The sequence below is a fragment of the Meriones unguiculatus genome, chromosome 6, assembly GCF_030254825.1.
Source record: "Meriones unguiculatus strain TT.TT164.6M chromosome 6, Bangor_MerUng_6.1, whole genome shotgun sequence".
In the NCBI taxonomy this organism is placed as follows: Eukaryota; Metazoa; Chordata; class Mammalia; order Rodentia; family Muridae; genus Meriones; species Meriones unguiculatus.
Window position 1 is genome coordinate 89,200,558 of NC_083354.1, and position 26,463 is coordinate 89,227,020.

The 26,463-nt window shown below is 40.2% G+C and overlaps 1 protein-coding gene across 2 annotated transcripts in view; it reads right to left on the minus strand.

The window, feature by feature from the left end:
• Itga1 (integrin subunit alpha 1) overlaps window positions 1–26,463 on the minus strand; it is a 154,603-nt gene that overhangs the window by 14,005 nt on the left and 114,135 nt on the right. For both annotated transcript variants that reach the window (XM_060385733.1, XM_060385734.1), the window contains 12 exons: window positions 23,257–23,387; window positions 21,503–21,669; window positions 20,251–20,387; window positions 19,201–19,311; window positions 16,364–16,573; window positions 14,465–14,545; window positions 11,408–11,484; window positions 7,895–7,984; window positions 6,470–6,572; window positions 2,501–2,614; window positions 433–537; window positions 179–283 (listed from right to left, as the gene is read on the minus strand). In XM_060385733.1, the coding sequence (XP_060241716.1) occupies window positions 179–283; window positions 433–537; window positions 2,501–2,614; window positions 6,470–6,572; window positions 7,895–7,984; window positions 11,408–11,484; window positions 14,465–14,545; window positions 16,364–16,573; window positions 19,201–19,311; window positions 20,251–20,387; window positions 21,503–21,669; window positions 23,257–23,387 (1,431 nt within the window). The remainder of the gene's footprint in view (window positions 1–178; window positions 284–432; window positions 538–2,500; window positions 2,615–6,469; window positions 6,573–7,894; window positions 7,985–11,407; window positions 11,485–14,464; window positions 14,546–16,363; window positions 16,574–19,200; window positions 19,312–20,250; window positions 20,388–21,502; window positions 21,670–23,256; window positions 23,388–26,463) is intronic.

A 26,463-nucleotide genomic window follows, 5' to 3' on the forward strand; every position in this document is an offset into this window, starting at 1 on the left:
AATGTTACAGAAGCCCACACCACTCTTGAAGGAGAGCTGGTCTTAGGTCACATTCTCGGAGACTCCCAGCCTCATGTTCCTTCCACAGCAGCGCTGTGATTTGCACACACATACTTAATAGTGAGCTAACACTTATGGGTTTGTCTCAAGAACAGCCTAGAGCAATGCAGCCACTTACTTTTATGAAAGTCGGTTTCCACAAGATGAGTGAAACATTCACTTGACTCACGTCAGAAGGAACGAGATTACATGTGAGGGTGGCAAATTTGCAGGTACTGCAATCCTGTTGGATTGTCAGAGATACAAATTAGGGGGCATGGAATCTGATCATAGGCCCTAAGTTAAAATGCTTCAGGTAGTAACCTCCTTCTAGGTTGATATCAAGTGTGCTGCACTTATGAAAGCATAAAGAAAGAACAAAGCTTAATTCACCTGGATTGTTCCTCTTTTGAGATCCTCAGACTTCGAAATCGTCGTTTTCTTCCCAGAGTTGATACCAAAAGGATCCTCCAGGCTCTGGGGTTTGCAGTTCACATTCTAAGAAAAGGAAATATTTTCTCATTAGACACCGCCAGAGTCAACAGAACAAGGTCAGTTGGAGCAGTAACACAATGGCTGTGAATGGCAGCCATTGATCTATATTGAAGGTCCGTTTGTGGGTGTGCAGGATAGGAGAGGCTGCAAGACATCATTATGACACCCCAGGTCATAATCATTGTTTTCGTGACCCTTGCAATTATAACAGAGAAGGGTGCTAGCAGAGCTGTTTCATGAATAACACAGTTATTAATCTTATCCTTTTTCAAAGAAAAGCTGGTACATTTTTTCAATATATGCTAAATTATATCTATATATCATAGATACATAAATTTATATAAATACACAGATATAAAAGATATAGAGTATAATTTATAATAGAATATATATTCCATCAAGGTAAAAAAAAGCATTAGCATATGTTACCCGATTTGATGCCTGTTTGAGGCCTATTTTCTTGGGTTAGAGGAAAATTCCAGGTTTCTTTTTACTTCGCCCTTAGCAAAACAATTAAGTGATTACACTTCAAATACTCCTGTTGCTATGCTTTTGTTTTTTAATTATGAGAATGCTTTAGTTTTTAAAAACTGTGTGAAAAGAAGGCGTAATGTTAAATGTTGAACTCATACATTCACTAACAACACTTGTGGTGTCTTTGCATTTTAGACACTAAACAGACAATGATAATAAGTAACAACAATAATAATAATCAGCACATAGTCTATTCAGTGCTACAAGTGCAACAGAGCCACAGTGTTATGACTATGTGGGGTAAGTTAATGCTAATTTACTGCTTCATATACAGCTATATATGTTTAGAAGAAAAAAAAAGGTTTCTTTATTAGACTCCCTTGAATAAATGAAACGTGCAACAAACATGTCAAGTATTCATCCATAATTAATTGCCTAGGATCTACTGGCTTGCGCTATGATTCCAAAAGGGCATGCCTGAATCCTAACACCCTGAACCTGTAAATGCAACCTTATTTGGAAACTGAGTCTTTGCGGATGTGATCAAATTAAGGCTCTCTAGGTAAGAACATTTTGCATTTCAGGAAGGCCTGAAAGCCAGTGGTGGGTGTGCAGAAAATAATGGAGGCAGAAATGAATCACAAAAGGGAGAAAGCCAAGGGGTGCACAGAAGTACCAGCAAACACTAAATGCTGGGAGAGAAAGCATGGCCCAGAGGGAAACTCCATTATCAGCACCTTGATGCTGAACGGCTGCCTCTCAGCAGTATTGCATTATCGTGCTTCTTTCTTTCTTTCTTTTCTTTTTTTCCCCCTCAAGACAGGGTTGCTTTGTGTAACAGAACCTTAGCTATCCTAGAATCTCTTTGTAGACGGGTCTGGCCTCGAACTCACAGAGCTCTGCCTGTCTCTGCATCCCAAGTGCTGGGATTAAAGTTGTGTGCCTCCATGCCCAGCAGCCCTCAGCATTATTAAATAATAAAAAATCATGTCTATCTACTCACTTTCTGCAGTTTGTTACAGGAGCCCCAGATACAAAGTTACACACTCTAAGTAATTGATAGCTACTAATTTTTAAATGCGTCTCCATGTTTGTTTGTTTGTTTGTTTGTTTTTAACAAAACGTTATCCCATGTCGTACATAACACAAAGCTCGCACATTTCAGATGAGGAAAACAGCAGTGGGCTGGAGAGAAGGGTTATCACGTAAAAAGTGATCCCTGCTAGCCTAACGACTTGAGTTCTGTCCCAGGGCCCCTGGTGAAAGGCACTCGCTGCTAAGCCTGATGCTGAGTCACCAAACTGCACGCCCACATGGTACAAGGAGAGAACTGACCAGGACAAGCTGTCCTCTGTGCACGGTGGCACATGCAAGCCACCCCTCCCCTGACACACACACACACACACACACACACACACAAGAAGTAAGTAAATGTAATTTTTGGAAAGGAGGATAGCAGTAATGACATAATTGAAAAGCATGTGTGACTTACATCAGAAGATGCCCATCCAGTTGGGTACAGTACAGGATAACCATCTGAGGTCAAATTGGGGAAGGAAATTGATAGCCGAAGTCCTGGCATTGGGAAATGTCCTCTTTTTCTAATCTACAGGGGAGAAATAGACGTGTAATCAAGTTTGGCTTCTTTCGAAAGCATCCTCTCCCCCTTACAAAGGACTGGGATTCTTTTTCTTTCTTCTTTTCATGTGTTTGTGCTTGCGCTGTGTGTGCGCATTTGTGCATGTATGTTCACCGGCATGTGGGCACATGCATACATAAACACACATGAATTTTTGCATGGATGTTTACTTGGAAGCCTGGGATTGAGATCAGAAAATTTCCTCCATGGCTGTTTTACCATTTCCTTTGGGGGATGGTCCCTAAACCAAACCCAGAACTGGCCAGTACTGCTAGTCTCCCTAGCTAACTTGCTCTGGGGATCTCCTGAGCCACGGTCACCCCAGGACAGACTGACAGACTGACTCTCTCCCTCCCTTCCTCTGTCTCTCCCTGTCTCCTTTCTTCCCTCCCCACTTTCTGTCTTTTTTTTTCTCACTATATCACCCTGGCTGGCAAGAACTCACTTTTTAGATCAGGCCTTATACTAACAGAGATTTGCATACCTCAGCCAGACCTCTGAGTACTGGGGAAACTTTGGTTCTTTTGTTGTTGTTTGTTTGTTTTTGAGACAGGTTTTCTATGTGGAGCCCTGGCAGTTCTGGAGCTCACTATGTAGAACAGACTGGCCTCGAACTCAGAGATCCACCTGTCTTTGCCTCCCACGTGCAGGGATTAAAGGTGTGTACCACCGCCTCCAGTGACTTTGGTTCTTAATTGATACTAAGTTATATAAAATTCTGGGTCATCCACATGAAGTGGTTCATGACATCACATGGGAATTGGCTTAATTAAGCCAACCAGAAAGTATGAATGCTCATTGATGGCAGTTGCTATTATTATATTGTTTTCTTCGTCTTTCACTCCAGGATTAATAACACTACGTGTATGGATACTACTAGGGTTAGTTGCAGTCAGATTGGATACATTAACGATAAACTAAGTCACCAACACTGTGTTGCAATTGCACTAAGGAAGGAAATCAGAGCACTTCCCTTTGTTCATCTAACCACGAAGGCCCAGATTTGAAATCTCCACTTTACTCTCCCCGTGTCATCCATCGTTCCTGTCTGTCTGCTATTTTAGTTCGAATCGGTCTAGTCTGCTCCATGTCTCTATCCACATAGATCTGCCCCTAACAAACGGCTGTTCTCTCTTTTATTGAACATTGTTAGCAGAAAACATCATGTCAGGAAGAAACGAAGGAGACTTTACAGAAATCTTTAACAGAGTTTTACAAGTCACTATTTCCAACTGATCCCAAATGACCCAGACAATAAACAAATGACAAATTCTACCATGCAACATCTGAATGCTGCTTTTGGAACTTATGGCAGAGACTCATTTTATAAGCCGCTTCCTGTCTATTTGCTGTTTCCAGCAAATGATTACCATAAAACATAAACAAAGCAGACATTGCTCTGAGTCAGGGGCATGAAGGGATAAATAGCTGAACATTATAGCTATACATCGGTTAGGCTGTGTGTGTGGGAGACCTAAGGCAGGTTGGGTTGGTGATTACATTGTTCCTTTACAGGCAGGTTAACAAACAGGCTGAGTACACAGTAGCATTCTTAAGTGCTAAGTGACCTCAGTGTGTTAACCCAGGCTGAGGAGGCCAGCGAAAATACTAGCGGAAAATCAGTAATTGAAAATTATCATGATTATTATTCTCTAGCCAGGTACACCATCTCTCTCTCTCTCTCTCTCTCTCTCTCTCTCTCTCTCTCTCTCTCTCTCTCTCTCTCTCTGTGTGTGTGTGTATGTGTGATGCACTCAGATGTATGCATGTACTTAGAACTCATAATCTTCGCCAACAGATGCCAGGACTGCCTAGCTAATAAAGCCTCCTATACTGAGAGCTATTCAGGTCTGTAATGATTCCCCGTGGTGCTGAAGGTTAAGTCATTCAGCAGCTCTGGAACTGTGGAGATTCCTGAAGCCATGTCTGGCCTCTTACATGAAAACGGTCCGCAACCATATTAGGGTAATATGTCCAGGGCTTAGCTGGCACAGCCTTTCGGTTGAACGCTATCTGCTTCTGACAGTCAGCAATCACATATTCTGCTAGTATCACTTAAAAAAAAATAAGAAGCCTCCTTCTAAAAACTGGAAAAGACCGAGCATAAGGCAGAAAGCAAAAGTTTCTCGCAATCTAAATACCTTAGAAGCACTTTACTGCATAAACTACTTGTCATTATTCTTTGCACATAGTAAATCATAAATTTTATATCTCACATACCGAAAAAATTTTCATGTTCCTTAAATCTATTATGCCATGTTTCCAAAAAGCGTCATGGTTAATTGAGAATATGGCCACTGTTATAGTAGCTAAATGTCAAGCACAGTATTTATCTATCGACACTTAATAGCCGTGTGAAACTCGCTGTGGTAATCATCTGATTTGCAGTATTGCTTTGGCCTTTAACTCTAGGTCTTAGATTCCCTTACCTCTGTTTTATCCATGAGCAGCAAAGTGAAAACAATAGAAAACCTTACAAGCTTGGAAAACTGGTAAGTAGCAAGTGTAGCTAAATATGATAACATGTTCTCTTTCCACTGAACAGATAACATTGTCCTCACTGAACAAATGCTTATTTGTTTAAGTAATTTCGGTGTTAAAAGTTCAAAGCTTAAGCTTTTTATTAGAGTGTTGCTGAAGTTTTTCATTCATTAATAATTTCTTAGGGAAGATTACCACTAAATATGTTCTTTTATTTGTAGCCCATTAGTTTAATTCTAGAACTTAACAGCAAAAAAGGCAGAGATACCCAACATTATAATCTATGTTAATATTATTGATAAGAGGGGGCTCTTATCTCAAACCTGGAGCCTAGTAATTTACAATGTATGAAAATCTACAGTAATCAAATTTTTTTTTTCACTTTTCTTTCTTATTTGTTTATTATGCTCCAGAAGCCAAGGAGTCTGATCTACAAAATCACATCCCAGAAGTGACCAGGGAGGTTGCATTCATGCCAATTTCCAGAATGTAACTTATCACAGTAATTTTAGCAAAGAACAGACATTCCTCTCAAAAGCAAGCATTTTTTCCCATTTTGCAAGAGAACTTCATTCTTCACTGTTGGCAATTCCCCAAAAGATTAATACTGGCTTCGTTTATAATGGTATTGTATCACTTGATGGCATATATATATATATATATATATATATACTTGAATTGAATGCTCTTTTCTCCTTGAATACTGCTGAGTCTTCATGTTACACAGGCTGAAGTTCCACAACAGACCTGTTATAGAGTTTAGGTAGAGTTTCCAGCAAAAATTTAAAATAAAAAAAATAATGTAGTAGAAAATATTACTTAAGGAGGCTGTAGTGCTAACAGTAATAATTTATAGTATAATTCATATGAAAGAGAGAAATCCACAGAAAAGAAATAGTGACTCACTAAATAAAGGAAAATATTCCCCAAGGAATTTTGCCAGAATTCATTTCTGAAATTGTCATGATTCTGTGAAACATGATTTTTTTAGCCATACTGAAAACAATATGGAGTATGAACACACCTTACATTTGTAGTATCTATTTGACACTAGAATGACTTTTTTTCTAACAAGTTATTCTAAGTAAATATTTCTTTCTATAAGGAAATTAGAGGCTTTGGCTTTTAAAATTGACTCAAGGTATGATTACCAGTTTGCATGTAATCTTAGCCAAAAGGCCAAACATTGCTATAATTATTAATTTGAACAAAATATTCTAACGAAGTTAATTTACTGAGAAAAAAAATATGCTAGGATATGGAGAGTGAATAATGAAGCATTTTCTTGTTAATACAGATAACTTACTTAGAATATTTATTGACTTAGAGATAGTTTCTTACCATGTAGAAGACATTAATTTCATTGCCAATGTCATCGGTGGAATTAATAAGCTCAGGGATAGTCTCGTTGGCAGCAATTGAAATGTGGTGTTCACTTGCAGAACTTGGAAAAATAAGAAAAAAGTACGGTAAAGTTGAAGTTTTATTTGACTTCATTCTTTTCTTTCCCCTCATCATATGATTTCATAAAAAAAAAATAATTGCAGAGTTTAAAGCAGAGGTTGATACTTTTACCCCCAAACATCAATTAAATATTTGAGGATGGCAAGAATCACTTAATTCAATAGTCGTTGCTTATTTGACTCCAATAGTTTAAGTTATATGTGACTTTCAAAATGTAATTTCATTGTTATCAAATGAAGAGTTCTCATGAATCTACTAGCATTTACACTTAGAGAAAAACCAGGCTGAAATTCGTTGTGTTTAGCAGGGTGAAAGGGGAAAACACTAGTTTAAAAACAAACAAACAAACAAACAAAAAAACATTTACACAATTTAAAAATCCCGTTACTGCTAGATGTAAAAACTCAATCAACCCTTCAAAGGTCATGGTCTTTGGATGACCCTAAAACTTAAGATTACCTCTCAAAGCAACACTTCAGCCAAGATATTTATAAATGTGTGCCAAAAATTGATTTGAACTAAGTGGAAAATTGTTGGGAAAAATCTTTGTGCTGACAGAAGCGGATACAGCAAGTCAGACAACAGACAACAGACTTCAAAGGTTCAGAAATATAAGCAAGTCTATGTGGCTAGCCTATGACCTGTGCCTTCTGATCTCCCTTTAGCAGAGAGAAAGCACCATAAGAAACAAACAAAGCGACAGACCATTGGACTAGGCTGGCCTTGACAATGGTGCTCATCTTTTTACATGCACTGCATGTATTTATTTAGAAAAAAGTGTGCAATTGTGCTTCAGAAAGAGACACTGTATGTAGAGTGGAAGTTTACAAACACGATTGGCATGTGAATAGAAAACAAGGTCTGAACAGAAAGGATGGTGTCTGGAGGGTGGAAGAAATTAGTGATGGGCCAGTGTGAAATGCTTTAACCTCGTGTGATGGAATGGGCAGGTAGATCTCATCCTATAGGACAAAAAGAGTGATCCAGAAATATGCAGAAATATGTTGCCCTCTTGTCAGCAAGCACTGCATTGTGTCAAGGATGTTGGCTACATTTAGGCGCTAAGGCCTGTCATTAGCACATTGTATTTTGAAGTTCAGTGCACACAGGTTCCCAAATGTTAGACATTTAATATGGATGCTGGGCACCACACCAGAATCCCTCACTTGGCAGGTCTGGAGTAGCACTGGAGTACCTGTCCCTTTAAGTTCCTGAGAGGTGATGCCCTTAGCCAGGGACCACAGCAGCAGAACCATTTGGTGATCAGAAAGCGGCCAGTGAATAAAAGTAGCTTCGGCCTACCTGTAAAACTGTAGTCCGACTTCATATTTTACTGGGATGGAAATATTTGCTTCGTTATCATACAGGGATTCCAGTGGCTCTTCACTGTCGCTGGAAAACACAGCACAGTGACACTGATCGTTCAGTTTGCTTACTCACAGGCCATTTCTACACATACGAAAGCAATTATATTGACAAGTTAATAAAATACAAAATCGTAGACCTCTGCATTTGTTTTATGGAGAGGATAAGGAGACTAGGGACAGGTGTTGCTAATGTCCCCAAGCTGTTCGTTTAGAGTTGAGAATCACACCGATGTAGACCCAACCTTTGTCTGAATTGAATGAATTGATACAAATCCCCAGGCTTAATCATTAAAATACTGAGATTGCTGGACTTCTGTGGCACAAACATTTGGAGACAAATCATCTTAGTTTACATTTAAGACATGGGAGGCTCTTATCCAAGGATTCAGCTAGGCTCATACAGCCAATTGTGAATCTGCCATTAGCAGCCTTTCCAAACTGAGTACTTATTAGCCATTCTGATGACTGTGAGGTGGAATCTCAGGGTCCTTCTGATTTGCATTTCCTGGATGGCTAGGACATTGAACATTTCTTTAAGTTTTCTCTGACTTTCAATATTCCTCTGTTGAGAATTCTCTGTTTAGCTCTGAACCACATCTAAAAAAATTTTAATTTCTTTTTTTATTTATTATAATTTATTCACCTTGTATCCCAGCAGTAGTCTCTTCCTTCATCCCCTCCCAAACCCACTGTCCCTCCTTTTTTTCTTCCCATGTCCTTCTTCCAGTCCACTGATAGGGAAGTCCTCCTCCCCTTGATCCTAGCCTATCAGGTCTCATCAGGACTGGCTGCCTTATTTTCCTCTGTGGCTTGATAAGGCTGCTCCCCTCTCAGGGGGAATTGATCAAAGAACCAGCCACTGAGTTCATGTCAGAGACAGCCCCTGTTCCCATTACTAGGGAACCCATTTGGACACTGAGCACTCATGGCCTACATCTGTGCAGGGGTTCTAGGTTATCTCAATGCATGGTCCTTGGTTGGAGTATCAGTCTAAGAAAAGACCCCTTTGCCCAGATTTTTTGGTTCTGTTGCTCTCCTTGTAGAGCTCGTGTCCCCTCCAGGTCTTTCTATCTCCCCTTTCTTTCATAAGATTCCCTGCACTTTGCCCAAAGTTTGGCTATGAGTCTCAGAATCTGCTTCAATACTCTGCTGGGTAGTCTTTCAGAAGCCCTCTATGGTAGGTTCCTGTCCTATTCCCTGTTTTCTCCTTCCTCCGATGTCTGTCTCCTTTGCCTTTTTGAATGAGGATTGAACATCTTACCCAGAGAAACTACACACTTCACAATAGCCCCAAATAACATAAAGTACCTTGGTGTAACTCTAACTAAGCAAGTGAAAGACTGCAAGTCTCTGAAGAAAGAAGTTGAAGATGTCAGAAGATGGAAAGATCTCCCATGCACATGGATCAGTAGGATTAGCATAGTGAAAATGGACATCCTACCAAATGCAATCCACAGATTCATTGCGATTCCCATCAAAATACCAACACAATTTTTTTTTACAGATATTGAAAAAAAATTCTCAACTTCATATGGGAAAAAAACCCAGAATAGCTAAATCCTGTCTAATAAAAGATCTTCTGGATCTCCATCTGTTATCTCAAGCTGCACTATAGAGCAACAATGATAAAAACAGCATGGTACTGGCATAGAAACACACTGACGGATCGAAGACCCAGAAATAAACCCACACACCAATGGACACCTGGATTTTTGACAAAGAAGCCAAAACAATACAATGGGAAAAAAGATAGCATCTTCAACAAATGGTGCTGGTCTAACTGGTTGTCTACAGGTAGAAAAATGCAAATAGATCCATATTTATCACCCTGCACAAAACTAAAGTCTAAGTGGATCAAAGACCTCAACATAAAACCAGACATACTAAACATGTTAGAAGAAAAAGTGGGGAAGAGCCTTGAACTCTTTAGTACAGGAGACAACTTCCTGAACAGAACACTAACAGCACAGGCTCTAAGATCAACAATCAATAATTGGGACCTCATGAAATGGAAAAGCTTACATAAAGCAAAGGACACTGTCATCAGAACAAAATAACAGCCTACAGACTGGGAAAGGATCTTCACCAACCTTATATCTGACAGAGGGCTAATGTCCAGAATATGCACCCCATTTTTTAATCAGACATGAAGAAGACAAAGAACAGGACAGGAGCCTTCCACAGAGGACCTTTGAAAGACTACCTTCCCTGGCATCAAAGGAGATACAGAGACTCATAGTCAAACTTTGGGCAGAGTTCAGGAAGCCTTGAAGAAGAAAAGGAAGATAGAAAGACCTGGAGGAGACAAGAACTCCATAAGGAGACCAACAAAAAACAAAAACAAAACAAAACAAAACAAAACAAAAATCCATAGGCCCAAGGGGTCTTGCAGAAACCTATATTCCAACCAAGGATTATACATGGAAAGGACCTCAATCCCCTTTTTAGGGGAAGCCCATATGCTGCTCAGTTTCCAAGAGGTTTCCTAGTAAGGGAATCAGTGGCTGTCTCTGATGTGAACTCAGTGGTTGGCTCTTTGATCACCTCCCCATGAGTGGGAGGGGCAGCCTTGACCAGGCCACAGAGGAAGACAGTGCAACCAGTCTTGATGAGACTTGATAGGCTAGGGTCAGATGGAAGGGGAGGAGGACCCCCCATATCAATAGACTAGGGGAGGGGCATAGGGGGAGAAAAGGGAAGGTGGGTAGGCTAGGAGGACAGGAGGGAAAGGCCTACAGCGGGGATACAAAGTGAATAAACAATAATAAATAAACAAAACATTAATGTACAAAAAAGAAAAAGTTAAACCGGAAGCCAAAATATATACACAAAGGATGTGGTGTAGCCCCGGGCAGGCCCTGTGCATGCTGCCTCAGCCTCTGTGAGTTCCTGCGAGCTTTGCTCATGTTGACTTTGGAGCATCAGGTTTTTTAAATTAATTAATTTATTCATTCACTTTACATCCCCATCGTAACCCCCTCCTCTCCTTTTGGTTCCACCATCTCTCCCTATTCCTTGTCCCTGATCCCCTTCTCAGAGAAGGGGAGCCACACCTACCCACACACGCTAGCTCATCAGTCAGAGCCTGTTTTCCTCACATGTGTTCTGTGATAATGTTGAGAATCTTTGAATGATTTGTGTAGATTCTACTGAAGTATATAAGGGTACTATAAAATTTTAAGTCCCTGCATCGATTCAGTTGACCTTGATAGAGAGCTAGGAAATGTTTTAAAATTATCAGATTCTGTCGATCGTGAATGAAACTTGGCAGATGTAAATCATGTGTAATTACAAGATAGTCTACAGTTAACATTACCAGTGATGTCTATCTGTTTTGAGTAAAGAGGTTCATGGACTTCAGCTTAACTGCTGCTGGTTGTATGAAATAATCAAATGACATGAAAGACATGACATACACACAAACATGTATTCGCACACATATACCAACCTTGTTGCACTTAAATGAATGATTGCATTTTCTGTGAGATATGATGTATTAAACTGGAATATTATTTTGAAGGTAACCTATGAAAATAAAACAGATATATTAAGTAACAGATGAGGAAAACATCAACCTTGAATAAAAATCATAGTGTATATAAAATCACTACCTACACAGAAACTATAAAATTACTTATGAAACATTGTCTTACAAAGTACAGTTTCATCATAAATACACACAGTAGGATACATACGATATACACACATGCACTTTTAAAGGGGCATAGGTCATATGCTTTGCATACTACTATGGTCTGAATGCTTTATTCTATTCGAAGTTTGTGTGTTCAACTTTAGTTACTAATGTTATGATATTAGGGGGTGGGTCCTTTGGGCAAGTAACAGGTCATGACCATCCACACAAGTGGAATTAATGCCTTTGTGAAAGAGGCACCAGAAAGCTTCTGCCTTTCCTGTTCCTAGAGGATCCAGGGAGAAGACAGCTTTAACCAAAAAGTGTGTGTGTGTGTGTGTGTGTGTGTGTGTGTTGTTTTTGTTTTTGTTTGGACAGATACTGGCCCTAACATTGTGTTGATCTTGGATTTTTTTCAGCTTTCATATCTCTGAGAAACAAATTTCTCATCCATATGTTATTCTATTCCTGTTATTTTTATAGCAGTCCTAGTACACTAAGACACATGGGAACATTGAATTTAAAGACCTTATTCAAGCCATAGTAACAAAAAGCCTTTATGCAAACCACAAATCAAGAGGAACCATACTACTTATTTTGTTACTACGATTTGCCAGATAAGAGTAACAAACACAACTGTGGCATGTTAATAATTAATTCAGGAAGCTCACATGCTAGTCACCATAATAGAACATGGAAAACTTTTGATTCCTTAATTTAATAGTGTAAATTTTTTGGATCACTACAGAACAGTTCAAGAAAATAATACAAAATGGCTTAGCTCTTTATAATAAAGTATTATAAAGATATTGACTTTTGTTTGTTTGTAAGAACGTGCATACTTAAGACTATACTTAGGAAAAAACAGAAAGTGTTTTGCAGACATATCCTATCCAGACAGCCCTTCTGAGAAGCTCTGTCTGCATACAGTAGCAGTATATGCCACCAACAGTCACACTAAACGTAAATTATTTTCTTAAAATGAAGATCACCTCCATCTTCTTATGATGATCTCATTATAATGCTTATGAAATCATACTTCCTAATCTCAAAACTAATTTTATTTTGTGCTAATTAAAGTATTTAAAATTTGGGCCAGAATTTTTTTTTCAGAAACACCTAATTAATGGAAACCACCTAAAATTACATGTTAATGATAAGTGTTAAACAGAAAAGTGCCGTTTACAGCTTATGGACAGTTGGCCCTGTTCACAGAGAGGGTGGTAGGGACCATAAGGGTCATGAGATTAGCAGGGCTGTATCATAGTGCATATGGAATTTTCTTTTGTTTTCTTCCCCCCTAAATATAATCTTAATTTACATGCAAAAAGAAAAAAGCTCTTTTCAAGAAAGCTGGTTTTCCCTTGTGTTGGAATACTGATCTGTACTGATATTCATTCTAGTAAAACAGCCTTTATTGGAAGGGTTTTCCCTGTCTGTCCTTCACCTCCACATCTAGCCTGGGCACGTGGGTCTTGGTATTCTCCACGGCCCCTGTATCTATGGAAAGATGCTGGCAGGGAAGCAGCCTGAGGAAGCTGCTTACACAATCGTATATTCAAATAATCCTGAAATACTCAAAGTCTAGATCTTAAACCCAAGAATGCTCTAAGTGTGAAGCCCAAATTTAAATTGTTTGTGAATTCTTCCCATCACCCTATCACAAGCTTTTATCCCATGCACAGGAAACTGCTGGATAGAGAAAGAAATATTTAAGTTCAACCCCTCCCTAAAATGGTGAAAGGCAACTTGCTGTTCAGGTGCAATGTGTAAGTTGGGCATTACATGTAACCTAAAAGGTTTTTTCCCCCATGGATCAGAGACATAGGTATAAGAGAAAATAATCATGAAATTCTTGGAAAAAAAATCTAAGAGTTTATAATAATTTACCTGACAAGAGACTTGAATGTAGACTATTTGAAGAGCTCCTACAATTTAATAGGATAAATAGCATGCTAGTTTGAAACCACGTAAAGGAAAGGACATGGTGGCTTACGTCAGAATCCTAGCACTCAGGAGACAGAGGCAGGAGGACTGCTGAGAGCCCACGTCATCCTAGGCTATATCATAGTTTTGGGCTAGTCTGGGCTTCAGAGTGAGACCTTGTCTCGATCATAAAAAAGACTGTAGCAGATATTTCTCCCAAGATTATAGGTGTGTACATGTATGCATGTGTGTGAGAGCACGCGCATGTTTGTGTGTGTGTGTGTGTGTGTGAGAAAGAGAGAGAGATCACTAGGGAAATGCAAATCCAAGTTAGAATAAAACATTGCATCACAGCCACCACAATGACGATGACAATGACGATGATAAATTATAGTAGTAATAATAATATAACATGGAGAAGTTAGAGCTCTCATTCGCCACTGGCAGAAGTGTAAAGTGCTGTATCTGTTGACTATAGATTTAGCCTTTGTGTTTGGATGTGACTTACGAAACTTAGCTTTTGATTGTCTTAGTCTTCTTGAGCTCAAGAATGAAATAACCAAGAACTATTAATTTATGTAATGCATTAACCATGGAGGTCTTCTTCTCATAATTCTGGACTCTGGGAACTCCAAGATGAAAATACTGGAAGACTGGAGTGTGATGGTGTCCTGCTCTCTAGAGACAGTGTGCATTGTACAAGAGGTGTAAATAAGCCTTCTTGAGGCATTTTGTGAAGTCACAAATCCCAAAGGCACCACTTCTAAAGCTGTCATATTGGAGATTCATTTTCAGTGTGCTGATCTTAGAGAGACACAAAATCACACTCCAGCAGCTTTCGGGCACTCAGTGCCTCTAGCCTAAGTCATTACAAATTACCCATTATGAGGATTTACACAGTTGGCTTAGAGCACATCACTTCTCATTGGCAATAGCCCTCCTCACCGTTTCTCCTGTCTTCAGGAAAGGGTATCCGACTCTACACGTGATATTTAGATTGGATTCACAACTATCTTTCTGGATCCCCTAAAATGGAAAATAAACATAATTGGAACAAGCATGCAGGTGAAATATTTCAATTTGTTGCTTTAGAGTTTTCCCAGCTATGCCTTAACAGCCACCTCTCCAAGATCCAAGATTTGTCTCGGTTTAGCTGGGACAGTCACCACAGTACCAGAGAATTGGTTGCCTGTTCTATAGCTCCTGGAGATCTGAAATCAACACTTGAGGGCGCTGGAGGGACAATGCACACCTGGCGGTCTTGCAGAGCTGTTGGCATAGCAGGAGCACTAAAGGCACCCGCGGACAGGAAACTGCAGCGGTGGGTGCTAATCTACACATCAGAGCCTCACACAGGTCCAGGAGTTAGTCCTGGCCTGGACAAAAGCAAGACGACCGTAACCCGCAGCAACCAGTATTCAAGCCCTGACTCTACCCAGCACATAACACAAGGGAAGAAAGAGTGCACTCTGGGTATTCCTGTCTCGCTGCCATGGCCAGAAAGCCAGCTGGAGAGGATACAGGCAATGTCTTTTAGCATAGTTCCCTTTCCAGAGAAAGCCCAGCAACAACGACTGTTTCTCCACATTTTTTTTTTTATGAGCCTGTTTTAGTTGCCATTTCTCCAAATGCTATCAGAACAAATGGAGTGAAATAACAGTGACAATGTAAATTTTTGGAAACTAGTCAACAATGCTTCAATACTACGTATTAGTGTGTGTGTGTGTGTGTGTGTGTGTGTGCGTTGTGTGTATTAAAATTCTGGGATTTAACACAGGGTCTCACACATACTAAGCAAGCTTTCCATAATTTAACTACATTCCTAGACCTACAGGTTTTGGTTTTTAAATATAAATAAAAGCATTCACGTCAGTATTATTTATTTTAATGCTAATCAAAATACTTTAAAATTATTTATATATATAATTTTAGCTTGGGTGCTACTTTTGGGAATCAGAATCAAAAGCCAAGTTAAAATTTGGAAATGCTGACAAATGATCCAGCATCCTTTGCAGAAGAGTATTGTCAAATTAATAAAATGTCTAATGCACAGATACATTACTGCCAAATCGAACCCTTTCTTTAAAAAAAAAAATAACACGTCTTGTCTAACAGAAATCTTTGGCTCACGTAAGGATTTTTTTCATAGTAAGAAAGAAACCGTATCTTGATTTTCCTCAATGGACATTTTCCTTTCAACACAGGAACTCCTCCCTGCATCCTTGTTAATGCTTTTAGCATTGATTATTATATTTTTCCCCCCTTGGCTAAATCTCAATATATCAGGGGCTTGATTGTTCTGGGAAGCACAGAATTTTGGGCTACCAGCTATCTTTCTTAAAATACTAAGTCCAAAAAGGGACACGCCTCCTCAAAACAAAGCTTAATTTTTTTTTTTTTTTTTTTTTAAGAATACAAAAGTTTGATGGGGGCCAGGGCTGGTGAGATGGCACAGTGGTAAAGAGCACTGGTTCCATTAAACTGGAGCTCACTTCTAAGCACCCCCACGGTTGCCCACAATGCTCCGTAACTCTAGTTCATGCATTCAACGTTCTCTTTTGGCCTCTGTGGTGCTGGGCACCAGGTACTCATACGGTGTACAGACAGACATGGAGGCATAACACCCCTAGGCATAAAATAAAATAAGGGAAGTTTCTAACCATCTTAAAAGCTTGCAACTATGACCGCTAGTGTATCCTAATCTTAACAAATGTTCGTGAAAATGCTTTCTATGCTTCTCAGATCAAGGTTATAAAATTAATTAGCTCAGTAGTGTGAAAAGTAGGTTCAGTTAATGGTCGTTAAGAAAAATGAAGGAAAAAAAAGAAAACCCAGCACGTTTACCTCAATTCCTGAAAAAATCAGATTTGGAGAATACTGCACTATTGTCCTGGTGTTATAGGCACTGTCTCTTTTGTTTCTCACGGTGAGGCTGACATTGAACTTGTCATTCTGGGACCTGACAATCAGCAGGCTCTTTTCTGTGGTGGATACATCCAGTGTGAGGTCTGAGATGCATTTTTCCTTGTTTCCACAGTCTTTGGCAAAAGGGATCTGAAATGGGCACAAGAACATATTTTTTCATTGTGCAGATGAACCTCAGTGAAAACTACCTATTAATTTGCGTAACAGAAATGGCGTGGTACCCAAGTAAGAGAGACAGCTCCACAGGAAAATTGATTGTACTGCTGAGGTCTTACTGCTGACTTTATGGGAGAAAGAATAAACATCGACTCACAGTCTTAATTTCCAAGTTCTTGAAAGGAGGTAGTTTTCATAGGTATTTTACACGAGTATCTGTTCCCCAAACCTCAAGTAAAGAACTCTGAGATCTAAACCTACACAGCTTCATTTCTACTATTTTTTAGTGAGAAGAATGAGATATTAAGGAAACCTGTCAAGAGATGGGAAAATGTCCCAGCTATGTATCTGAAATTTTACTTGACTCTTCTTAAATTCCATCCTTCCTTTATTCAGCCTATCACCACACATGTCCTTCCTAGCCCTTCTCAACCCCTTCCAAGTCCCTTGTCACCATCTCCTCCCTACATTAAGGCAGCCCTTGCACTGGCATCCAGCATCTGTTTTCCTTTCAGTCATTTAACATATTGGGGCAGATGTAGTCTTTAAACAGCATTCATCTGGTACCCACTGAGCTAAGTTAAAACAGTCAACAGTACTGCACTGTCCTTTAAAGTGTCTATAATTCTGTTGTGGCACCACACCCCACTCAGTCTTTGAGTCCAGCCATACATTTCTGAGTACAGCCCTCACTACTGAGCTCTGGTTTTGGCTACATCGGGAGTATCTTAAGCTTCTTCAAGAGCTCAGCATCCTCACACACACTATCACCCACTCACGCTGTAAACACGGTGCAAAATCACCCAGTCTTGTCAGGGCAGGACTTCAGCTTTCTCTGATTCCCAGACTAGATAGAAATTCTTACAAAATCCGAAAATTTTCACAGCATGACATTTAATTAGTGCTGAATGACCAACTCTGAGGTGAGACTGAGGGCCATGTTTGGTACATGTAAGATGATAGATATTTTTGGCAAGTTGGAGGATAGGTAGAAGATGGATGAATGCAGACGATGACTTCTCTGTCCCTATTGTTGGTGGTTGGTCTGGTGACGTCTATTCTAAAGTTAATCCCCCCCCTACATCCCCCAGAGGCCTTGCTGCAAGCAGACATTCATAACCCAAATAACGCTGTAAGCTTTGCCTATTTGACCAATGAAATGCCGGCACACCTGGGCAAGGTAGATGGGGAGCTATGGCCAAAGTTGGCAGGCTTTGAGGGACAGAGACAATCCTGGGAAGGAGAAGGAGGTAGAGGAGAAAAGAAAACGCAGAGTTGCCACGAGACAGAAGGAGAACACGTGAGCTGGGGGGAAGGACTCTGAGAATGGCATGGAAAGGAGCAATCTAGATGAAGGATAAGCAAGTACCTGGGATTATAAATGGATGCTAGCCCAGTTAGAAATGTTTAAAACAGATGGAATGGGATGGAGGCTGGGAGAAATGAGATAGAGTAGGTGGAATTATCTGCCCAACCCAAGGTAAGGCAATTCTAAAATCTATCAGGAGTCTACGTCCTTAATTGATTCTAGTGGGCTAGATAATACTGCTGTAATAATTATAGGGCAAATAATAAATGTTATTAGCCTGATACCATTTATTTATCACAACACCCTACAATTTTCCCCCATTGTGGCTGTTCTTGTGAAACCTCTTTTCTCTCTCTCTGTTCCCTCACTCACTCTCAGGGATACATCAGTGAACTATAATTTTGGGAACAGAACTAAGGTAGCGCAGCTTTGTCTCTTTTGTTCTTGGGGCAATGCTGTGCCCACAGACAGCACATTTGCTGCTTTGCTCCTTCACATTGTGAGCTGTGGTAGTTTGAGTGATAATGGCTCTCACAGGCGCACATATTTGAATGTCTGACCCCCAACTAGTGGAATTGTTGGTGATAGATTAGGAAGCATGGCCTTGTTGGAAGAAGATTTGTCACTGTGGGTGGGCTTTGTGGTTTCAAAACTTCTCACTGTCTCTGCCTATGTATGTGTCTGTTTTGCTCTCTGTCTGTCATTGTCTCTCTGTCTCTGTCTCTGTCTCTCTTGGCCTGCCCCCTGCAGATCAGGATGGAAAGAACTCAGCTACCACTTCAGTGTCATGCCTGTCTGTTTCCCACCATGTTGATCATGGAGTAACCATCTAACACTAAACAAGCCTGCAATTAAATGTTTTCTTTTACAAGAGTTGCCCAGGTGGTGATGTCTTTTCACAGTGATAGAAGAGTAACTAAGACACAAGATTTACACCATGGGCCCCTTTTCTACCACAGGAAGGCCAGATATGAATCGGTACTACTGACAGGTGGTTAGCTGTGGTTGAGCTGTGAGGTTCAGTATGAATGCATCCGTTATCCATAAATTATGACTGTAACTTATGCTTACATGCTTATTAGAACGAGTGCCTTTTTCAATTGTTTATTTACAGTTCCCTTAAACCCCAGCAAGAGGAAGTTAGGAGAAGTTTAGAGTTGTCCAATTCTGTCTCTGCCTGTCTTCTCTCTCTCTCTCACACACACACATGCACAATTGATTTAAATTATGTGTCTATATACTTTTAGATTTTCTAATGCATTCAGAAACTGACAATGTAAATTAATCTTACATGTTCATGAACTGAGTTTGGCAGAGCATCGTCAAGCACGGGCCCGTTTTCTGGATCAGTGAGATTAAAATCCAAAGTCACTCTCACAGAGTCCTGAAAGTCATGCTTATCCTACAAGTTAGAGCATAGCATTTGTAAGTGGTGTTGTAGGGACTGTACGGTATGACTCCACTGTGGCACCCTTCTGCCCTGTAACCACTGGAACATCCTCGTGAACCTAACCTGACATCACACCTCAGCAGCCTTTTGCTTCACTGAGGTGGTCTAGCTTTCCTGTTTTGACAAGGCTTCCACCTGGAGAGTGGAGGCTCTAGAGACTGATAGACAGCTCCACAGAGGGACCTATCGGAATTCCCCTGAGGTTTCTCCTGCCTGAGTATACCATCTGAGCTGTATGACAGAAACATCGTTTCTCTTGAGACCTGGTGCCAATAATCAGTTTCCAACACTTCTGGAAAAGTGGCTCACTTTAGCCAGGGCAAACTCTTCAAATGCAGTTTTATTCCACTCATATACATCTAAATCTGTGGAACTTTGCAATGCATACTGATACAAAAACAGTGTGTGAACCGTGATTTTCGTTTTCTCCTGCAGTAAGGACCATTATTCGCAGTGTCAAAAACAATGATCTTTATACATGTTGCCGTGAATTGTCTCAGTAAGCTTTTGGGATGGGTAGCTATGATGATTTTTATTTTATACTGAGCTTCTGGGATTAACAGGGATGCTGGGATATAAATTGTATCCCATTCAGGTCCTGAACAAATGCTAAAATATCGATCATAATCCAAAGGGGTTTTGTAAAGTTCGAAACCAGTTCATTCCTTTTAGCATTGGTCCCTGGACAGAGCTGGTACACTGACCTTGTGCAATAGCTGCAGTCACTGTTGGCAGGATGGTGCCAGGACTGTCTGACACCATCAAATTTTATACACCTCCTAACTGGTCAGTTCTCAGTCCTGAATAACTCAAGAGAAGGGACACCTGCCCACGCATGCACGTTACACACTCAGTTTGGAGTAAGGCAGCTGTAATACATGATTTACTTGCCAACATGTAGAAGGAATGCCTGGTGCATTCTGACTCTCGAACTGTGACGTTTCTTTGGATCCTTCTTTCCTGAGTCCCAGAGAAAAAACTCCTTGATATCTGCCTCAGCGAATCAAGGGTGACACGGTACTGCAGGTCTGCAAAGTTGAAAGAAAATTGGACAGATGTGTTTATTGGGGAATGACACTCACCTGATCCGACTCGTTTAAATGAGCCTTATAGCAGAAAGCTCCAGCAAATGAATTGATTAAGGGTCCTACACTGAGAATTACCTATATTGCTACGGTACAGAGACAGAAGCATATGCGGGCATAACCTTGAGGAAGTCGATAGAATGGCTCTCTGGGTTGGCCATGAATTTAACATGTCAACTTACAGTATGCCCAAAACTCTATGAAATTCCACAAAATGCCACAGTAAAGAAACTGAGTGAGATCTTTTCCTTTACATAAGGGTAAAAAATATCCTTTAAGTGCTTCATTAAACAAAACAAAACAAAACAAAATAAAACAAAACAAAACAAAACCAACCACACATAGTGTTGCACATGATGAAAGCCAAAGTCTTTATGGTCCTTCTCTCACTTCATTTACCTTCTAGTCAGAGGACCATGAGAGGTGCATTTCATCTTAAGGGTTAGTGAGCTTTCTTACTGTACTTGGGTTTTGTTTGCAGAGTAAATCACTCTTCTCTAGCCAATGGCCCTCACAGCTTGGACCCCAAGGTATTTCCACATCACTGCAGACTGCCTTAGAAAGTTCAGAACATAAAGCAGAGGGAACACGCAGGTTGGCACACCCGAGGGCCCCACACGGAACAGGTCTGGCTGAAAATAGGAGCCTCGTGTCAGTGGGAAAAGAACTTTGGAAACAGGACTGGGGACTGGGGTGAAGTCGGGTCATCTGCAGTACCAGCCTTTCCCAGGAGGGGGCAGGCAAAGGGAGCCGATCCTGTTTTTGAAATTTTTCATTTACAGACCATTTTTAAACGCCACCCGTGAGAGTGTATATAATATAAACATATGGGGAAGCACAGGAAAAATGAAATTTTGAGGTCACTTTTAATTTTAATTTCGGATGCAGAATTTACTAGGTTCCATATTTGTTTCTGCTAGAGCGGAAGCGGTTGCAAGTGTCGGCCCGCTCATTGGGGATATGTTATAAGCACTTTATTATGCTTGGGAAAGGCCATCTTCCTGGGGCCAATGCGTTTCCCTCTGCCCAAAAGTACACACTACAGTCATTATGCTCACCAGCCTCATAAATTGAGTCTTCTTTAGATTTTAATTTCACATGAAAACATATTGTAGCATTTATGCATACTGTTTCTTTTCCCTCCACACGGCAGTTTTTCTTTTGAATATTCACTTTGTTGGGTTCAAAGTTCATGGTCACTTTAACCACAGCCACGTCTCTGGCCCTGCAAACACATAGCAATGGGATTACCCTCACATTGTTGTACTTACTTGCTGGGGTAATGGGAGTGCATCAAAGGACACTCTCCCTTGCGTGTTGTATGGCTATTGTTTTTTAATGATTACTTGACTCAGGAAAGATTGTATCTCACATCCTTGTTGCGTAGAATCGTATTAGTCGTTTGGTTCAAAGGCCGAAAACTTAAAATGGAAGCAAGGGGCCAGGTGCATGCTGGCCGGTATTTGGGTATTTGGGTATTTGGGAATCTCTGAGTTTCATTTCTAATTTGGACGTGGTTCAAAGGTGCCTGGCAAACCGGGTGGCCCCTCCTGTGCTTGTGGACATAGCCTTGCTTTTGTTCCTTGGAAGAAGAATTAGGTCCGAGACACTGTGAGTGTACACTGCTTGGTTTAACTCCTAAGTTAACATTAATCATCAGAAATGCTACAGTCCCGGTCCTCCCCTATGGCTTTGCTCACACAGTTTCAGGTGTTGATGGGGTAGCTTGGGTGCAAAATTATATCAAGCAGAAAATTTTCCAGGAGGAAAATAATCGTGTTTTAAATTGTGTACTGTCCCAAGTAGCAGGATAAGCATCTTCACTTCTCTGCCTGGGTGTGAACCCGGAGTATCCAGCTTTACATATTAATACCTCATCAGCAAGGGCATGTGCCATCTTGTATTTATCGGCCTTTCATTAGATCTTTAGCTTTCTTTTTATGTTTTTCCTTGCTCAATTCTGCATCACAACTCACGTATCTAATAGGAAAAAAACCCTTTTGGAATCTATTAACTTAGTGGACCACGGGCTTCAAAGCAACACACAAGTCATCAGATAAGAGCTGAGGCCTATAGGGGAGATCTCCCCATTCTGTTGCAACTGGCATCCTGACGTACGTACCCACCAAAGCTCTTAAAAATTGCCCTGCTTTATGACTTTCTTTGTTCCATTACTGTAAAGTGCAACAAAACTGCTTCCACATTGAAACATTATAATAGGGGAGACTTAAATGACTTGAATGTATGTTACTATGACATGATATGGTCATTCTTATTTGCTTCAGAATAGACCATGTCCATCACTCCTTGGAGGTGAGAGCTGTTTCTTTCAATGACAGTCTTAGGAATCCAAGATCAGGCTCTCATGCTTGTGTGCTAAGCCTTACTGACTGAGTCATCTCTCTAGCTCATCTTGTTATCTTAGCAAACGGCTATTGCATACAGTGTTGGGGTAGCTCTAAAGATCATATATTTTAAGACATGTTTATTTCTACGTGATACCTTTAAATTGTTTAAGAAAGCAAATTCCTTTAATAGGCAAGTCTATCTTAAGAGTCCCTCAAATAGAACATCTGTATTAGTGTCGACTGCATAACTGAAAACCAAATTAAGAGTTCACTCTATCCATTCCTATTCAGCTTCTTTGTTCCTAAGATTCACTGAGGCCTCAATTCATTGAATAACTTGCATCTTGCCAGTACAGTATGAGAGGAAATGGACATTTGATATATGAAGAGTTCTAACTCTATGGTATGATCTGCAATAATGTGGAGAAGATTTCCAAATTAACCAGATGTTTTAACGTACATACCAGAAGAGGGCAGCTCCACCAAGGCCACCAATGGTCACGTCAGTCAAACCATCGCCATTTAAATCCATCTCACCGTGGATAGACTGGCCAAAAAATTTCAGTGTCTTGCCATCCCCACCTGATGCAATACGCTGTGAAAATCGCAACAGACAGGCAGATGTCAGGAGAGTCCATTCAAAATAGCTCTGAGAGCCAGACATGGTGGCACAGGCCTTTAATTCCACACTCAGGAAGGCAGAGGCAGACTGATCACTGTGAGTTCTGGGTCAGCCTGGTCTACAAAGAGAGTCCAGGACAGCCAAAGCTACACAGAGAAACTCTGTCTCAAAACAAAACAAAACAAGACAAAAAACAAAAACAAACAAAATAGCTGAGCAAACCCGAGAATTTGGATTAGTGAATAAAGTTAAAAGTAAAGACCTCAGTGGAGAAGCAAGAGGAAATCCTGAGATGTTTCCAAGGGAAATTGTTCTTCCTGTAGTACAGACTGTCATGTCAGGGTTACTGACTCAGAGAAAGGGAGAGCTAACATGTAACATCATATTGTCTAATGCTCAAAAGAAATCTGAATATTTTTATATTAATTACAGTTTATTCATTTTGTATCCCATTTGTATCCCAGCTGTAGCCTCTTCCCTCAACCTCTCCCCCGAATCCTACCCTCCCTCCCTGTTCTCCCATGCCCCTCTCCAAGTCCACTGATAGGGGAGGACCTCCTCCCCTTCCATCTGACCCTAGCTTATCAGGTCTCATCAGGACTGGCTGCAATGTCCTTCTCTGTGGCCTGGCAAGACTGCTCCCTCCTCAGGGGGAGGTGATCAAAGAGCCCAGCCACTGAGTTCATGTCAGAGACAGTCTCTGTTCATCTTACTAGGGAGCCCACTTAGACACTGAGCTACCATGGCTACATCTGTGCAGGGGTTCTAGGTTATCTCCATGAATGGTCCTTGGTTGGAGTATCAGTCTCAGAAAAGACCCCTGTGCTCAGATATGTTGGTTCTATTGCTTTCCTTATGTAACTCCTGTTCTCTCCAGGTCTTACTATCTCCCCCTTCTTTCATAAGATTCCCTGCACTCTGCCCAAAGTTTGGTTTTGAGTCTCAGCATCTGCTTTGATACACTGCTGGGTAGAGTCTGTGGTAGGATCCTGTCCTATTTCCTGTTTTCTCCTTCCATCCCATTTGTCTTTCTGAGTGAGGATTCATCATCTTACTCAGGGTCCTCCTTTTTGCTAAGCTTCTTTAGGTACAGATTTTAGTATGTTTATCCTATATTATATGTCTAGTGTCCACTTATAAGTGAGTATATACCTTGTGTGTCTTTCTGCTTCTGGGATAACTCACTTAGGTTGATCTTTTCTAGATCCTACCATATGCCTGCAAATTTCATGATTTCCTTGTTTTTAATTTCTGAGTAGTATTCCATTGTGTAAATGTACCACAATTTCTGTATTCATTCCTCAGTTGAGGGACATCTGGGTTGTTTCCAGGTTCTGGCTATTATGAATAAAGCTGCTACAAACATGGTTGAGCAAAGGACACTGGCATCAGAATAAAACAACAGTCTACAGACTGGGAAAGGGTCTTCACCAACCCTTTATCTGACAGAAGGCTAATATCCACAATATATAAAGAACTCAAGAAGTTGAAAAGCAACAAATCAAGTAATCCAATTAAAAAATGGAGTACAGAGGCATAGTCCTCTGTAGAGAAATATAGAATGGCAGAGAAACACTTAAAGAAATGTTCAACATCATCAGTCATTAGAGAAATGCAAATCAAAATGACCCTGAGATTTCACCTTATACCCATCAGAATGGCTAAGATCAAAACCTCAAGTGACAACACATGCTGGAGAGGATGTGGAGAAAGGGGAACCCTCCTCCACTGCTGGTGGGAATGTAAACTTGTACAACCACTTTAGAAATCAATCTGGTGCCATCTCAGACAATTAGGAATAGCGCTTCCTCAAGATCCAGCCATACCACTCCTAGGCATATATCCAGAAGAGGCTCAAGTACACAAGCTCTATTTCTGTTTCTTTTTGAATTATAATAAACAGATATATTTAAATGTTTTGAAAACATACCATATATGCAGGAAGAAGAACAGATGATTGCTTAGGAAAATTCAAAAGAACTGTTCTAAAAGATCCATCTGTGCTCATATCTACCCTCAATGGAAGGAAGGCATAGCAAATACAGAGTTCTTGAAGGCTCACCTATGTACCTTACATAGAAAAGTTACCTTACATGGAAAGTTATGTTTCTACGCTTTGTAGCTTCGTGTTTGTCCAAGCAGATACTGTCTTGATAGAACCTGCTGGCAAGGTTCTATAAAGCACTAACAGGCCCTTCCTAAACTTTCGGTATTCCCTCCCTCAATTCCTTTTATGCAACACAGAGGGGATCATCAAACAAGAGAAAACTGACGTGGAAGGATTATATGTCCCCTTGACAAATATTCCCATTAATTTTTCAGCAAACAAACCAGGGAGGTAGGAGCCTCATTAGCCCCAACGAGCTGTTACTGCTTGACTCTGGGTCACGCTGCATTTCTGGAAATGGGTAATTACATCTTCAGCCGTTCCCTGGGAATGCATATTGCAGTAAGAAAACAACCCAACTCCATTACTCTTCTGTTGATTTTGTTTAAAGATGCTTCTTGATTTACCACTACTTTTTTTTAAAAAAAATGCATTACTAATGACAATTTATTCCATTAAACAATTAAAAATCTCTTGTTGCTTCAAATGCTATTCATTAAACCTGCAAGACTCAAACTGAAAGAACAAAGCAACCAAAAAAAAAAAAAAAAAAAAAAAAAGAAGCCTCTTTGTGTGGACTTCCTGGTTCCCTAATGGCCCAGTGGTTAATACTGCCTACTACTAGTTAAGTGTATAGTCCTACAAAGACTTTTAACTAAAGCAAGTCATTTGTCAAATGGATGGGACTGCTGCTGCTTACACAAGCCATTTATTTTGTTCACAATTAATGACATCATAACTTTATAAAAAGTTAACAAAATTTTACGTGAATAGGTTTTGAGACCATTGATGTGTAAAATGAAAAAGCTAATGTCTGGATTCTCTTCATGGTTTAGTTGCTGGAGAGCATTGATGTAAGTGTTGAAATATAAGATATTTATTCATAATAGCCCATTGCTTATGGTTATAAAAAAACTGCCCATTACATTCCAACTTCTCTAA